Consider the following 16,129-nt stretch of genomic DNA (forward strand, 5'->3'; position numbering starts at 1 on the left):
CTCTTACTCATGGCGTCGTCTACTTCGTTCCTTCAGGATTTTCGGGGTCGTCCTCTTTTCCTCCTTCCTATGGGGCTCCATTCGGTTATTCTTTTTATCCATCTGCTGTCGCTAGCTCTTCTTACATGTCCATACCACTTTAGTCTTTTTTGTTCTATATATGTTAGTATGTCTGTTTCTATTGATGTTCTTTGCTTTATTTCGTCATTACTTCTCCTATCCATTCTTGTTACTCTGCAGCATCTTCGCAGGCATTCCATCTCTGTTGCTATTATCTTACTGCTGTTTTTCTTGTTTATGATCCAATTTTCGGCCCCATATATCATAATACTTCGCACTAATGTTTTATAAATCTGCGTTTTTGTCTTCATATTTAGGTGTCTATCCCACCATACTGAGTTAAGTTGTCGGATTGCTGTTCTTGTTTGTCCTAATCTTTGTGTAATTTCTGCCTCTGTTGTTGCCTTTTTCGTGATTATGAACCCCAGGTATTTGAATTTATCCTTTCCTTTGATTGTTACGTTGTCATCAATCTGTAGATCTTCTATGTCTTCTTCACTTGTAGATAGGTACTCTGTTTTCGCGAGGTTAATATCTAGGCCAGCCTTGGTATATTCTTGAATATATAATAGAAAGTTATAATTCCCATAAATCTCAAGGCAAAAGTTTTCAATTCTTACATCCTTCCAGTGAAGACATTAGGTCTAGGGACAATTATGTTGACCGTAAAAGTATCCAACAAAATGAGAGTAACACAGCAAGCAGTGAAACGACTTATGCTGGGAATAACTTTAAAAAATATCGCGTCTACAATAAAGAAATGCGTAGAACGAAAGTAGAGGACGTAATACAACGCGCTGCAACGTGCTTCATTGAAGTGGCCTTAAATCTCTACATAACTTATGTTTTTTATGTATTTCTTGCTTCGTTGAGGAAAGATATAAAATTCATAAGTTATGTAGAATGAAATGAAAAAACGATTAATCAGGTGAAATCAAATTTTCTAGGATAAGTCCTAGTAATAAATAAACGTTTACATGTAATATAAAAGTTGTCTATACATACTCACTCTTCTTATTAATAACTGGCTTCATGTCCTGCTAAGATATATAAGTCGTGACCTTCTTCGTTTGTTAGTGTACCAGTCCTAAGTAGATTACTTTCTAACATGACGACTCTAAAAACAAAAATACAGTGTTAATATCTTCATTCCTATAATTAATATGAAAAATCGTAAAGACGAGTCAATTTTATTTTAAAGGGCAAGAGGTCGGTGAATATTTTTTTAGATTTAAAGGACTTTAATTAGGACTTAAATCCAGTCAGGTTCTCGGTTCCTATGCAGTAGTTTTTTAGTCTGAAATCATCGTCCACATAGTATATAGATCTTGACTTTGCAGGAACAGCTCCATACGCTCGGACAGTCAGGCATCTCTAAAGGCACTGGAAGTAGCCAGGGTTAGTTCCAAGCTAGTTTTGGAATGCAGAAGGATCGCACTATGTGCCCCTGCGTCGACATACATAGTCAACTCAATAACAAAAATGCGACACTCGGGTGTAGAGTTATAGAACGAGCCAATCTATTTGCAAGATGCGGCTCGTCCACTTAGCTTCTAGAACCCGAACCTGTGAATTGCTTGTCCACTTTAGTACCATCGAGAGCATCTCAAGGAGTTTCTCTCCTGGAGATTCTAGGACTCTTAAGCTAGTGGTGGAGGTATGAGACAGGTTAGACTTCATGTAGCGAGGATTTCCAAGTCTCACATAACTCCTACTTAACCTTAATATATGCTCTTTGGCGGTTATCATGCTTACTGGTCACCATAAACTTAAGACGGCACCTACATATACTTAAAGTGCCGCCTATTTGACGACGAGAAGTAAAACCTCCCCGCATGTCCTCTGTTAGTGTCCAGGGTGGAAAGATCTTGGTTCAGCATTAATATATTCCGTTAGGTGAAGGATATGCCATTTAAAGAGCTTGTATCTCCTTATAACACAAGTCTATTAAGGAACTAGATGATTCGGATAGTAAGATGGACTCAGGCTATCCTAATCTTTAGATAGGAAATTCGAGATAGCTAGGCCCCCAGATGTGCCGAAGATGGGTCATCGCGGGTCCTGTCTAGATGATATCGGCACGCCCTAAGAGGACAAGTCTGTTCAAGAAACGTAGGTACCTCACGTCTACCATTTACCATCATAGTCGTCTATTTTTTGTCTGTGTTATTTCTAAGTCGTTTCTCTGGTTTAGAGCACATTTTTAAACCAGTGTGCTTTTCTTAATGTCTGCTTTCCCAATGCAGTCTGTTGCGTTGTTCCATTAACAGCAATATTAAGTTTTAGCACCAATTAGTCATCTTGTCCAACCTCCGAGAAAGCGTGATATAATCTTTGTCACACTATTATTGCATCATCCATACGATCGGCTATAAGGACGATATCATCTGCAAATCTCAAATGACTGAGCCTCTCTCCATTTATGTTGACACCATACTAGTTCAGATCTACCTTCTTACAAGTATGTTCTAAAAGTGTCGTGAATAGCTTTGGAGTGACGGTGTTTCCTTCCCGTACGCCTCGCTATATACAGAAAAATATATAGTACAATTATTAAAAGTAACCAATTAAAGTTTATTAATAAAATTTATAATATCAAATGATTGTACTTACTTATCTGAACCTAAAAGTTTATACGTTCGTGCTGTGTCGGTGATTTCTTGTGTAACTTCGCCATTTTTTAACGATCTTCCTTGCATTCCGTGTTTGTGAAACGCCAGCACACTATCCGGAAGACATACTAAAAAATAGGCATTAGTTTCATTGGAGTAAAGATTCTGTTTAATCATAATTTATATTATAGGATTCTTTATTTTGATCTGTGTACGGGGTCGTAATAAAAGTTGTTCTTTTTGCATGTAGATGGCGTTGATACAAATAAAATTGGTGTTTTGTTATGTTGATGCAATGGTTGCAAAATTATCCTGGCTTGGAACTCCAAGAAATGACCATATAACATATTTTGTACCTAAGCAAATAGTGACTACGTACTCAAATGCATATTCACACAAAAAAGGGAAAAAACCATCTAGTAAAACATCTATAAGACTAAATTAAAGATATTCTCCACTTAAAATCTTATTTAACCTTAGAATTTTATCTAACTTAACCCCTTTAATTTAAGGAGACTAGGCAATGGACAATCGGTTGAAACGGTTCAAAGAAAACAAATTGCATCAGCTGGAATGGATAGGATTCTTGTTTTCATGAAATTATACAATTGCACAAGGTTTATTACGGGTTTATGAGTATAATAATATTTTATTGGCAGAAAACACGTCAAAGTTATCGAAACTGAGAAATTTCGGATATTAAATATGATTTTAGAAATAACAAACTTAACAAGGTATAACCACCTAACCTAACTAACAAGATTGTAGAAGTTAAACATACTTACTTATACTATCAATTCTAAATCCGAACCTGAGTTCGGAAACCTGTTTTTTGTTCATTTTCATCTTCCCTTGCATATTTACTATCCTAATAACGTTTTCGTAACAAACTAAAATCGAATCTTTATCTAACTGGGAAACATTCACTATATCCAAATTTTCCCGTCTGGGAATGACAGTCGCCGTACCATCCATATCTTGGAGTTCGTCAGAATGGAACCAACTAGCACCTGAAACACATAGAGGAGTTTTAACCTATATTAAAACTGAAATAACTAATTACTTGAATAAGTTTGTAAATCGATCTTTACAAAGACTTCTCGCAAATCAAAAGCTGGATTGGTGTAGATACGCGTCGGAGCTGTCCAGGACTTGGATTTGAACAGTGCCTGATCAGCAAACACAAATTATTCAAAAGTGTCCCAGCGTGCCTTACATTTGTAGACCATTGCTGTGAATGTATTCATGAGGCAATTTACCACTTCAAAAAACTATACATTCTAGATTGGCAAAAATATTAACTCAGTGAATGTAATGTAAGTTGCATACATTTGGCGAAAATGGCGTAACCCGGTGATTTACTATAATACATAATATCTTAAATACACATGTCTTCTCAAGCGACACTTTGGGACTTTATCCCATTCTCTAGATCACTTACCATTAACCACTTACCAAAAACAGTTTTTCTGTTTTTCGTCATTTTACATCGCAATATAACTAATAGATGGCGCTATACTATGATTAACAAACTAAATATCAGTATTGATAGATTAACATAATCACATAGCTGTATTTGGTATTACGGCTCCAAATAATAACGATGAAGTTTCGACATATCAGATAGGAAGATATATCAATGAGGCGGTTTGGAGAATCTCTTCATTTTCAGAATTCAGTTTCATAAGTCAGAAAGTGTTTATTAATACAAAATAAAATAAAAATAGAATCAAATAGAATAAAATAGAGTAAAATAGAATAAACAGAAATAAAATAAAATTGAAATACAATGGAATTAAGTAGAATAAAATTAAATCTTCTTCTTCTTCTTCTAATGGCGCTACAACCCTTTGTGAGTCTTGGCCTGCTTAACAATGTTCTTCCATTCTGCCCTGTCGGATACATTCCTTCGCCACTGCCTGATGTTCATGGTTTTAAGATCCCTCTCTACGTCGTCTATCCATCTTTTACGGGGCCTTCCTCTTGTTCTGTTTCCTTGGGGCTTCCATCTCTGGACTACTTTTACAGCTCGATTATCTGGCATTCTTTTTAGGTGACCAAGCCAGTTTAGTCTTTGTGACTTTACAAATCTGACAATATCGGCGCTCTGCATTAGTTCATCCAGCTCGTGATTCATTTTAATTCTCCACGAACCATCGCTGCATTGGGTTGGTCCAAATATCTTCCTTAGTATTTTGCGCTCAAATATTCTCAGTTGATTTTCATCAGTGGTTGAGAGGGTCCACGTTTCACATCCATATGTGACCACTGGTCTAATTACTGTTTTGTAGATTCTCAGCTTAGACTCACGATTCAGTAACTTACTTTTCATTAAGTCTTTGTATGCATAGAATAAAATTAAATAAAATAGAATAAATAAATTATCATCATCATCATTGGTGCTACAGTCCTATAAAAGAGCCTCCACCTTCCCAAGTCTATTACGCCAGTCAGTTCTACTGCCAACTGTTGCCAGTTTGCTGCGCCTATTTGTCTACCATCCTCATCTACGCCATCCCTCCATCTGAGTTTTGACCTACCCCTACTTCTACGTCCCACAGGTTGTGACATAAGGATTCTTCTAGGAGGGTTGTTCTGCTGTGATCTTGCCAGATATCCTGCCCATCTTAGTCTTCCTATTTTTATAAAGGATACTACGTCTTTACCACCATAATAAATTAATTAGAATAAAATAAAATAAAATTGCGTCAACATTATATTCAGTCACGATATTTAATGTCGATTCCAAACGACTTAATATATAAAGTTGTTCTAGTCAAATTTCTACTCAGTGGTTTCCAGTTGCCGTTCGGTAGGTGACTTTGACAACACTTTTTTGGTTTATTTGGTGTGTTTTTCTGTTTGTACTGGGAATCGAAGCCACATCATTTTCAGCAAAGACAGACACACTTGCCTATTAGCAACCAAAGCTGTAATAAACTACTCACCAGCAAAAATTGTACACAAATATAAAACAATTATCAAACCACTCCATCAAATGGACAACTAGATAAAAATCTAAAGCTTTCAAATTTCAAACACGGATTCAAAACAAAACAATTGGTTAGTTGCGGCGCTAGTTACTGACTGTCACTAATCTGTCAAATAGCGAAGGAAAAGAAGCTCAAACCAATGCCTTAACATTCTCAAGCTCAGGCTCACCACATACATATGTTTGCTACGAATACGGCATGCGATTTTGGTTTTTTCTTTATCAATGGAAACCTGGCATCTAAAAATTAAAATTGCTAAATACTTACAAATTGAGTACAAAGTTTCTTCTGTATGTTAATGTTGGAATTAGGTTAATATAAATTATAGAAAGAGTACAGAATAGATCATGCAATATCCATTACAGTAGCAACGTTCTTTGGGTGCACGTTGAGAAAAGATATGTGCGCACATTTTTTTAACTAACACCTTGAGACGGCCGTGCATATTAATATTTTAAAAATAATTTTCTAATAAGTAATATTAAGAATAATTAATATTGATGATTGTTAAAGGTACATAATCTTAAAGAACAGTATATTTTTATTGTTCTTGTTCTTTAAACTACTTTGAAGGTTTAATAATTAAATATTTATATTTATTATACAGTAATACCTCGATTTACGCTACCCCGACTTACGCGAACCCGGAGTTACGTTATTTTCAAAACTCGTCGATTCGTTTTGGCACAAAGTGAGCATGTAATGTTTCCCATTTTCAAGGTATTATCGCCGAGATGGAAACAATGTTAAAATTATGGCGTGACAATCTGCTACATATATGTGAAAAAATGTTCTATTAAGCAGCACAGAGTGAGCTCTCAAGCTTAGCTGATTTTGAGGGACTGAAAGAGGAAGCTGACGAGATCGCCAAAGATGAAGAGTTTAAAGCTAGTAACGGCTGTTTCATCTGATTCAAAAGTCCCTGTAATTGACATCGAAATGCAGGAAGTAAAGAAGCGCCAAATGCTGATAAGGTTGCGTCTCAATATCCAGGAAATTACTAAATATGATAGATGAAGGTGGCTACATCAACCAAAAAATAAATCTAAATCTGGCTTGCTTGTGATTAGGTCTTGGGTGACAGCTTTCCTTTTTGAGGACTGGTTTGGTCATCATTCCATACTTGAAGTCACGTTTTGTCGGTGTAAATAAATTCCATTTAAAATGATGATAATCATCGACAACGTATCAGGTCATCCTGCTGTACCTTTAAGTAGTTTTGACTCATGTGTGAAAGTTGAATTTAACTACCTAATACAACCAGCTTACTTCAACCGATAAAACCCTTACGAAAACAATTAAATCTCTTAAAAGCAATGGGAATCATTGGACAATCTTAGAAATAAATTTCACAAAAAAATTAAATGGCATCTGGAAAAAACAGTTATTGATAAAAAACTGAATATTGATAACACTAATGACGTCCAAGAACTACTGGATCTTCACAATGAGGAGCTAACAATTGATGAATTCATAGCAATACAAGACAAGAGTAAGACATTGAAGAGATTGATTGTTTAGATCCAGTTCAAACAGAGGATCAAATGACGGTTGGAAACTTGGTTGAAGGCCTTAGCTTATTTGAAAAGTGATTACAAATTTTAGAAAATATAGATTACAACGAAGAGCGCATTTCTCCTACAAAACAAGGAATAAGAAAATTATAAGCATATTGTGAGAAAATTTTGCGAGAGAAAAAATCTTGAGTCATTGATCTACTACTTACTTTGTTCGATTTTTTAAAGCCTTCTACATTAATAATTGCAGATGATATCATTCTTATTGCAGACAGCTTTGATCAGGCACAGATAATGCTCCAAGAACTCCATACTGCCACAAAGAGAGTTGGTCTTAAAATAAATTTTTCAAAAACACAATTTATGACAAATTTAGTCCACAACAAAAACATCTCAGTAGAAGACAAAGATATTGAGCCAGTTGACTCCTATAAATACTTGGGCCATGAGATCAGAATAAGTCGATACAACCAAACAATCGAACTGAAAAGAAGAATAAACCTCGCTTGGGCTGCATTTGGAAAGATGAAGGATATTTTTAGGTCTAAGATTCCAATGTGTCTGAAAAGAAAAGTATTTAATCAGTGTATTTTGCCAGTGATGACCTACGAACACTCACAAGAACAATAGTGAGTAAACTACAAGTTGCGGAAAGGGCAATGGAGAGAATAATGTTAGGGATTTCTCTACGTGATAGAATACCCAATGCAAAAGATCAGGAGTAGCAAACGTTATTGAAAGGATAACAACACTAAAGAGGAACTGGGCAGGTCACGTAGCAAGATCAGTTCATGACCGGTGGACAAAAAGAATTTTGGAATGGAGACCCCGAATACAAGCTAACAGAAATACAGGTCGACCCCCCAACGAGATGGACAGATGACTTAAAAAGAGTGACTACAAATTGAATTCAGATGGCGCAAAGTCGGACTAAGTGGAAAAGCATGCGAGAGGCCTATGTTCAGCAGTGGACGTTAGAGGCTAGTTGATGATGATGACATTAATAATTATTGGCGATTGGCGATTTTATATTTGTATATCTTAAGTCATATATTTTTTGTGTAAATTGTTAAGTATTTTTTTTTAGCTTTCGGTCCCAATTAAAAATAATTTATATACATACATATACGACATTATATCCCGACTTCGATTTACACGGTTTTCGCTCGGTCCCACCTATCGCGTAAGTTCGGTGTATTACTGTACTTTCTTAGTTACAATGTTATAATACGATGTGTTTTAGCTTTAATTTTTCATTGATGATAATAATTTGTCAAGTTTTCAAGGTCGTTTACGCTATGATCTTGTTAACCAGTTTCTAAAAGTTACTTAAGGTGAGTTTTGAATGTACCATTGTATACACTGCTGTTAAATATTCAGAGGTATAGCTTGTCTTAAAATATGTAGCATTGGCTTTCCCGTCGTTAAAGGATTATTGCCATTATTAATAGATAAACACGTTTTAAATATCTACCTGACCGCTCAGGGTTGAATCAGGTACGGCTAATGGTGAGGGAACTAAAATTAAAAGGTAGTATCAGTCACTACGTACTTGCTACTGTCTGAATAGTATATTAGTGAAGTTTGTTCGTAACAAATATGTTTCATCCGTGGGAAAATAATCGCTCGACATCTATTAAATATAATCGAAAGCATTTGTCATTAGACGTAAAAGAAATAGTTAAAAATGTGTATGATACTTTAATAGATAGATGTCTAATCAAGCAAGATGCTGTGTAGTGATTTTCTGTCTCATCATTTGGACACTATTCAACAAGACAAGAAGAACAATATATTCCCTTTATAAAAATCAGATAGTTCCTACGTTAGATAAAGTTAAATTACAGATACAGGAAGAAGAAAAAAATATAAATATGTTCTTCCACCCTCCATAGAGTCATTTCTAAAATAAGTTTTAAGTATCGTAAAATAGGCAAAAAACAGTAATGGAATCATACAGATTTCAGAACATATTTATTGTAAAAGTTGAACAGTTCTATCTGTCTATGCAAAGTTATAATATACAACCCATTGTAATTAATCCAAATGAGGACTCTGACAGTGAACCAGAATTAGACATGGAATAATATTTATTATTAAATACGTTAAAACAAAAAATCTGTATTCTGTAAATATGTATAAAGCGTATAAAGTCATTTTGTCATTTTTGACTGCTTTAAATTGTTCAGTATTCTATCTATCATATTTTCTAAAGATGTGAAACAGTTTTATGCTTCTTCATTTGCGTTTTGTCCTTGGATAAAGTTTCTGACAACCTTTAAAACACTTTCCACATCTTGTCTATTAGAACCTTTAAAACACTTTCCACATCTTGTCTATTAGGGGACCCATATTATTAGGTGTGAATGGTCAACCCAATACAACGACACTTGTGAATCATAAATTTTACATTTCCGACTAAGAATCATAAATTGTAAGAAGTTTATTGCGGGCGGCCCGCAGTTAAAAAGGGTATTTATAGCTACGGCCGGGCCAAAACGTAAAAAACACGTTTTTTAATCTTATGTTATCTCGTTATAAGCAAATTTACCTCGCTATAAAGGGTCATAGTTCAATAGAAATTTCACGGGACATCTAATGTACCTCGTTATAAGCGAAAGCTCGTAATAACCGTGTTCGTTATAAAGGGAGTATACTGTATATGATTTATATAGTGATCAATTTAGGCAACAAAACATTTTTTTAGAATAAAATGGAGGTCTTAAAATAAAATCGCTGTATTATTATTTTTACCTGGAGTCTGCCTCTGATGTTTTGTCATTAGGAACCAAGTTATTCCATTGGTACAATGGCAAAAATAACACTAATCCTTTAATGAGGGAAAAACCAAGACCAAATATTTTGAGGTAAGCTATACACAGAGTGAGTTGAAACAGAGTGCAGAAGCAGTAGGGCTAGCAATAAATACAAATAAAACAAAACTACTCATACAAACCAGATCAAATAGACCGGTGCAACAACACTTTATTGACGATATAAAACATGTAAATAGATTCACATACCTAGGAATGGATCTGGTCGCAAGCAATGAAGAAGAACCGGAAATAAATAGAAGGCTTGTGCTGGCAAATAAAGCCTATTTCGCGATGGGCCACATATTCAAATCGCGAGACGTACACCGGAAAACAAAACTCCGGGTCTATAAAACAATAATCAGGCCCATAGTAAGTTATGGTTGCGAAACATGGGTGGTGACACAGAAATCTGCCAATGCATTAGATGTGTTTGAAAGAAAAATATTGCGTAGGATCCTGGGCCCAATAAGTGAAAACAACAACTGGCGAATTAGGTACAATAGAGAAATATACGAGCAATATAGCGAACCAACTCTAGCACAACATACTAAACTGCAGAGATTACGATGGGCAGGGCACGTGGTCCGCATGCATGAGAATAGAATCCCCAGAAAATTATTAAATGCAAGAATGCAGGGAAAAAGACCTGTTGGAAGACCTAAAAAGAGATGGGAAGATGAAGTCGATGAGGATGCCAGGAACTGCCTGGGAACGCGTTCATGGAAAAGAACAGCGGTAAATAGAGATGGTTGGAGAAGCCTGTTGAAGGAGGCCAAGGCCCGATTTGGGCTGTAGCGCCATTGGATGGATGGATATACACAGAGTGAATCTAAAGGTACTTTAGTGTTTTATCCCTATGTATTTGCCTATCTAGATACTTACCAGAATTCATATTGATCAAGTCCAGCTTAAATCGGTTAGGTTGGTACGCTTGCCTAATCGCCACACAAACGATTGGATATTCTAACTCGGGTGTGATGATCATTTCAAACACGTGAAGTGGATTCGGAAGAAGAACACATTCCACGTGCTAAAAATAATTTAAAAAAATAATCAGTGGTCTTAAAATGTTAAGATTAAATTTACAGTTAAAAAAAATGGTCGATGGAAAAGGTTCAAATAAGGAAATGAATTCTAATTCTTTGTAATAACCAAACGTGTTTTGAAAAAATTGTAAAGTTTAAATCACCGTTTTTTAAATTTAGGCGCTTCTTTAATTGTTGGCCACTGGCCTTCTGGCTTACAATTGTATTTAAAATTTTGTGTTTTTCTACTGACAACCACTGGAAAAAATCGTTGTTCCTTAAAACAAACAAGCGCTGCATTAGCGCGTATACCAAGCGCAAACGGATTAATTTAGGTGAACGCAGCCTTTGCCTGTATGAAATTTATTGTCGAATTTAGCTCATAATAGAGGGTAATATCTGAGGATCTTACCCTCTATTTGATACGAACGCAGAAAACACAAAGTATTTGTAAAAACTTGATTAAAGATGTTTTTCACTGATATAATTTTGATGGAAAAATCACAGATAGTTATGAAGCTTTATTTGTAACTAATATAGTATGAAACTTTTGCCAGGGAGATCCTTTCGGACCGACGGCTTTACGTGCCCTCCGAACTACAGTGGCGGCTCGTTATAATTTTTAGATATGAAAATATCGTTGTTGACGCTGAGAATCGAACTCGTAGCTTAATAAATATAATTTTATAAATAGGTCACAATATTTCAAAAACTGCAAACGACTATGAATCGAAGAAGTGATTTTATTTGAGCTATAGCTCATTAATCCGGCTCAAAGGACCAATGTAAATGCGAGAATTTAAACCTAATGATAATGGAAAAACAGAGACAGATATAAATACTTATATGTAACTAACAACGACTACAAAAATTCAAGAACTGATAAATAACTGATGACCTAAAAGCGCCGCTAGCTATAACTCTTGTAAAAGTAATTTTATGTACTAAACTTTGAGTTTCGTATTATATTACTATATTGAAATGAATTGAAGTAATGAGCTCACATTTTGTACCGACATTTTGCAAAACTACAAAATTTTGGATACAAAAATTTATTTTTCGAGGACACACGTTATGGTTATATTCTCTATGATTTATCTTATTGTTTTTGTTTTGTAGTCTCTGCTATGTTCATGTGCGAATAAGATTGGCGATATTTGTTTATTCCTTAGATTTAATTTGTGATCGTCAAATCTGCGGGAAATTGGTCGGTTAGTTTGTCCTATATAGTACATACCGTAAGCTCCTGTATTTTCTAATAGAAATGTGTCACCTGCATTTCATATCGTCGATCCAATTATTTATAGTGCTTGGATATGCGCTTGTTATATTGTATTTATTGCATTTATAAATCTCGCCCAGTTGTGTTTGTTATGTCTACAGGCTGTCTTTCTCATCGCTGTTGTTTTACTTTTTTTATGGTGTTGTATTTGTAGTCATTTTTCCTAAGGATGAGCTTTATTTAAATAATTCTTGTTGTGTTAGAAGTTAGATTCATCCATTAGCCGGAAAGATCTTGTAATAGGAGTGTAGTCAACTTCTAGTATTGGCATTGGGTGATGATGAGAGAAGACTGTCGGTGTAGGTTAGTTTGCGGTATATACTGTGTCCCAGAAAATCGTCTTTGGGAGAAAAGGAGGTTGGCTGATGGACTCTAATTCCAATGTGAATTCGATTCTCTTATGGATGGAATTTAGATGTTGGAAAAAATGTCTGGCTCCTATTCAATAACTTTAAAGTCTTGGAATTCTCGTTCAAATTCTCCATGAAGACATTTTCCGCGTTTATCCTAGCTCTTAAATTCGTCTTCCCTGTCTACAAAGTTTTGGAAAATGATCCCAGTCTGATATAACCATTTTACTTTAGTGTAGGTAGTGATAGTGTAGGATATCAGAATATTCAGACTGCAATAAATCAAGAAACTTTGGAAATGGTCTAGGATTAAGTGCTCGTGAATGAATACTATTAAAAAGTTTAAAAACAACGTCAAGAACATGTTTTATGTCTAGAGCAGATTTATTCAGAGCTTCTCGATGAATAATACAATGCAGAAACACAACTTTGATCCTATGAAACGATTGCTTAAATATGCCTTTAAAAAATGATTTCGTCAGTATCATATTCGGTTCTCCATTCAGTAGTCATCATCATCTTTGGCTCGACAATCCTCTGTGGATCTTGGCCTGCTCTAAGATTCGTCGCCATTCTGTTCGGTTTCTGGCAACATGTTGCCATCTTCTGATTTTTAATATCCGTAAGTCGGTTTCAACTCCATCTAACCACCTAATTCGCGGTCGGCCTTTGCTTCTTCTTCCTACAGGTGTTCCTGTGGCTAGCTTTTTAGCAATCGTATTTTCTGGCATTCGTATTATGTGTCCAGCCCTTCTAAGTCGCTGTGTTTTAATGAACGTTATGACATCTGGCTCATCAAAGAGCTGATATAATTCAAAATTATATCTTCTGCGCCACTGCCCTTGGTCGTTTATAGCTACAAATATTTTGCGGAGTATTTTACGCTCAAATATTCCCAAAAGTCTTTCATCTTTCTGCGTTAGAGTCTGTGTTTCTGCTCCATATGTGAGGACCGGTCTCAGCAATGTTTTGTATATAATAATTTTAGTTCTTCTTTGAATGTTTCTTGAGTGGAAATGCTTTTGGAGTCCATAGTATGCCCTATTTGTAAGATTTATTCGTCTTTTGATTTCTTCGCTTGTTTTATTGGTAGCAGTCAATAGCGACCCAAGGTATGTAAAGTTGTCAACACGTCCAAAGGTATGACTTCCAAAGACCGTTTTTCGTTCCTCATTTGCTATCGGATCCTTTGTAAACAACATGTACTTGGTTTTGTCTTCGTTGATGACTAGACCGATCTGTTTCGCCGCTGTTTCCAATTCTAGGAGATATTGCTCAACATCTCGCTTGCTACGCCCTATTATGTCAATGTCATCAGCATATGCTAAGACTTGTATCGATCTATTGTAAATAGTACCGCCATCCCTAATTCGTGTATCTCGGACTGCCTTTTCTAAGGCAATATTAAATAGGAGGCAAGCCAGAGCATCCCCTTGTCTGAGTCCATCCTTTATCTCAAAGGATCTAGAATTCTCTCCCTGTATTCTAACAGTGGCTTCTAAGTTAGACATTGTCATTCTCGTTAGTCGGATAAGTTTCTCTGGTATACCAAACTCATGCATTGATTGGTATAGCACTGTTCTCTTGACCCTGTCGTATGCGGCCTTGAAGTCGACGAATAGGTGATGGGTTTCAATATTGAATTCTGTTTTCTCGAGAATCTGTCTTATTAAATGAATCTGGTCAATTGTTGATTTTTCTGGAGTGAATCCAGCTTGATATTTACCAACTATGCCCACTATACCTACAACTTGCAGCCTTTCGTAGAGAATATTTGCTAGTATTTTGTAAGCAGTTGTTAACAGGGTTATACCTCTATAGTTGTCACACTGGAGCTGGTCACCTTTTTTATGTAACGGGCATATCACGCCTTGAGACCATTCACAAGGCATGGTCTCATTATGCCAAACAAGAAGTAAAAGCTTATGCAGTGTCTGTAGTAGGGCATCGCCACCATTCTTGTAGAGCTCACTGCAAATTTGATCAATTCCTGGTGATTTATTATTTTTAAGCTTTTTAATGGCTTGGGCAACGTTTTCGATGGTAGGTGGTCTTTCGTTTGGGTTGAAAGGATTCCAATCATTTCGATTTGCTAGGATGTTATCCATTCAGTAGTAATGTTACAAATATTGGTCAAAGGTAACTTTTGACTTTAGTTGTGAGACAAACTGATTAGCAATTACTTCCATTTTAGAAGAAATTGTTTTCCGAGACAAATTTACTGACTCAAAATCAAATCTTTACGACACAAACTGTCACAAATTTTGTTCTATTTGCAGTATTGTATGCTACAACGTAACTGATATGTAGATAGATTTTAAGGACATTTATGTTTTTTTAAAATATTTGCTGATATGATAGATTTTTACATAGAGCTCCTGCTTTTTACATCCGTTGTTATGTTTTGCCATGAAGTGTGGTATGGGCTTTAAATAAGCTACATAATTGCAAATGAAGCAAACAGATTGATCCTTAATAGGCGTCAATCCAAGTCGACTCATAATTCAAAACGACATTCTTTCACGAGTCAACTTTCTACTTGCCAATATTACGATCAGAAATGTCAAAGAACACTCCCAACAAACCAAAACTATAGAAAAACTAACCAGCCACACAGTCACCGAGGTGACTTGGTACTGATTACAGACTCCAAATTTCATTGACCTTGAAAACAGACGAAATGAAAATGCATTGCATTCCACATCGCCATGATACCAATCTACAGACATCTACTACGGCACTAAGCCTACGAAAGGTTCCGCGCAAACTTGATCCGTATTAGATACGATAATAAGGTACTTGGAATACGATGGGAAGGAAACCGTTGTTCTATTCTGGCTAAACAGAAAATAAGTTTTGTCCTATGTGTAATTTATTTTAAGTTACTCAAAACAACGTCGCTGCCGGGTTGACAATCTAGAAGGACCTAACTTAGCCCACGGGTCATACTTTACCCATGTCTGGTGAAAAATTCGCTCTCAAACTGTCAACGAACTACTTTTTTAATTACTTCATTCAAAGTCTTAAATTATGAAAAATATGGAAAAAAAAAGTTTTATATCTCTTACCTTTAATAACATAAATTTGTTTAGAGGATCATACCACTGCATCAGATAGATATCGTTTGCTGTCGCTCCGCATAGGTACTTATATCCGTTGTAGGGGTTGCGTGCGACGCAACATTTGAGGGTACCTCGGGTGTCAGGTACTCTCGTAGTCAGGGCAAATTTCCTCGGCACAAGTCGCTCTGGTATCCGATTCATATGCAAACTAAACCTGTGGGATTGTTTATTTTGAAGAGCTAGAAGATCGTGCCTATAAAGTTGGGGAGTTTTTCCTAAAAACAAGTAAAATGGACTTTTGGTACATAAAGATAACCATATGTATTAAGGAAATGTAATTCCGACAATTCTTAAACCTTTCTGGCCAGTATGAACGGTTATGGCTAGCAAACCTCCTTTTAAAAGTCCTAGA

General features: G+C 35.8%; 2 protein-coding genes across 13 annotated transcripts in view; one reads left to right on the forward strand and one right to left on the reverse strand.

Annotated features, from left to right (window-relative positions):
- Nucleotides 1–16,129, forward strand: part of LOC140449647 (guanylate kinase) — a 202,127-nt gene that overhangs the window by 17,666 nt on the left and 168,332 nt on the right. The gene's annotated exons all lie outside the window — the stretch shown is intronic.
- The window catches only part of hppy (MAP4K3-like protein hppy), an 86,981-nt gene that overhangs the window by 11,270 nt on the left and 59,582 nt on the right, over nt 1–16,129 (reverse strand). For 9 of the 12 annotated variants that reach the window (XM_072542901.1, XM_072542898.1, XM_072542900.1 and 6 more), the window contains 6 exons: nt 15,724–15,992; nt 10,881–11,028; nt 5,842–5,904; nt 3,458–3,682; nt 2,674–2,800; nt 1,070–1,177 (listed from right to left, as the gene is read on the reverse strand). In XM_072542901.1, coding sequence (XP_072399002.1) covers nt 1,078–1,177; nt 2,674–2,800; nt 3,458–3,682; nt 5,842–5,904; nt 10,881–11,028; nt 15,724–15,992 — 932 coding nt within the window. In that variant the 3' untranslated portion in view covers nt 1,070–1,077. Of the gene's footprint in view, nt 1–1,065; nt 1,178–2,673; nt 2,801–3,457; nt 3,683–5,841; nt 5,905–10,880; nt 11,029–15,723; nt 15,993–16,129 lie in introns of all 12 variants that reach the window. The other 3 variants (XM_072542899.1, XM_072542903.1, XM_072542896.1) reach the window with 2 other exon arrangements.

Source organism: Diabrotica undecimpunctata, chromosome 9 (assembly GCF_040954645.1).
Source record: "Diabrotica undecimpunctata isolate CICGRU chromosome 9, icDiaUnde3, whole genome shotgun sequence".
NCBI classification, from domain to species: domain Eukaryota; kingdom Metazoa; phylum Arthropoda; class Insecta; order Coleoptera; family Chrysomelidae; genus Diabrotica; species Diabrotica undecimpunctata.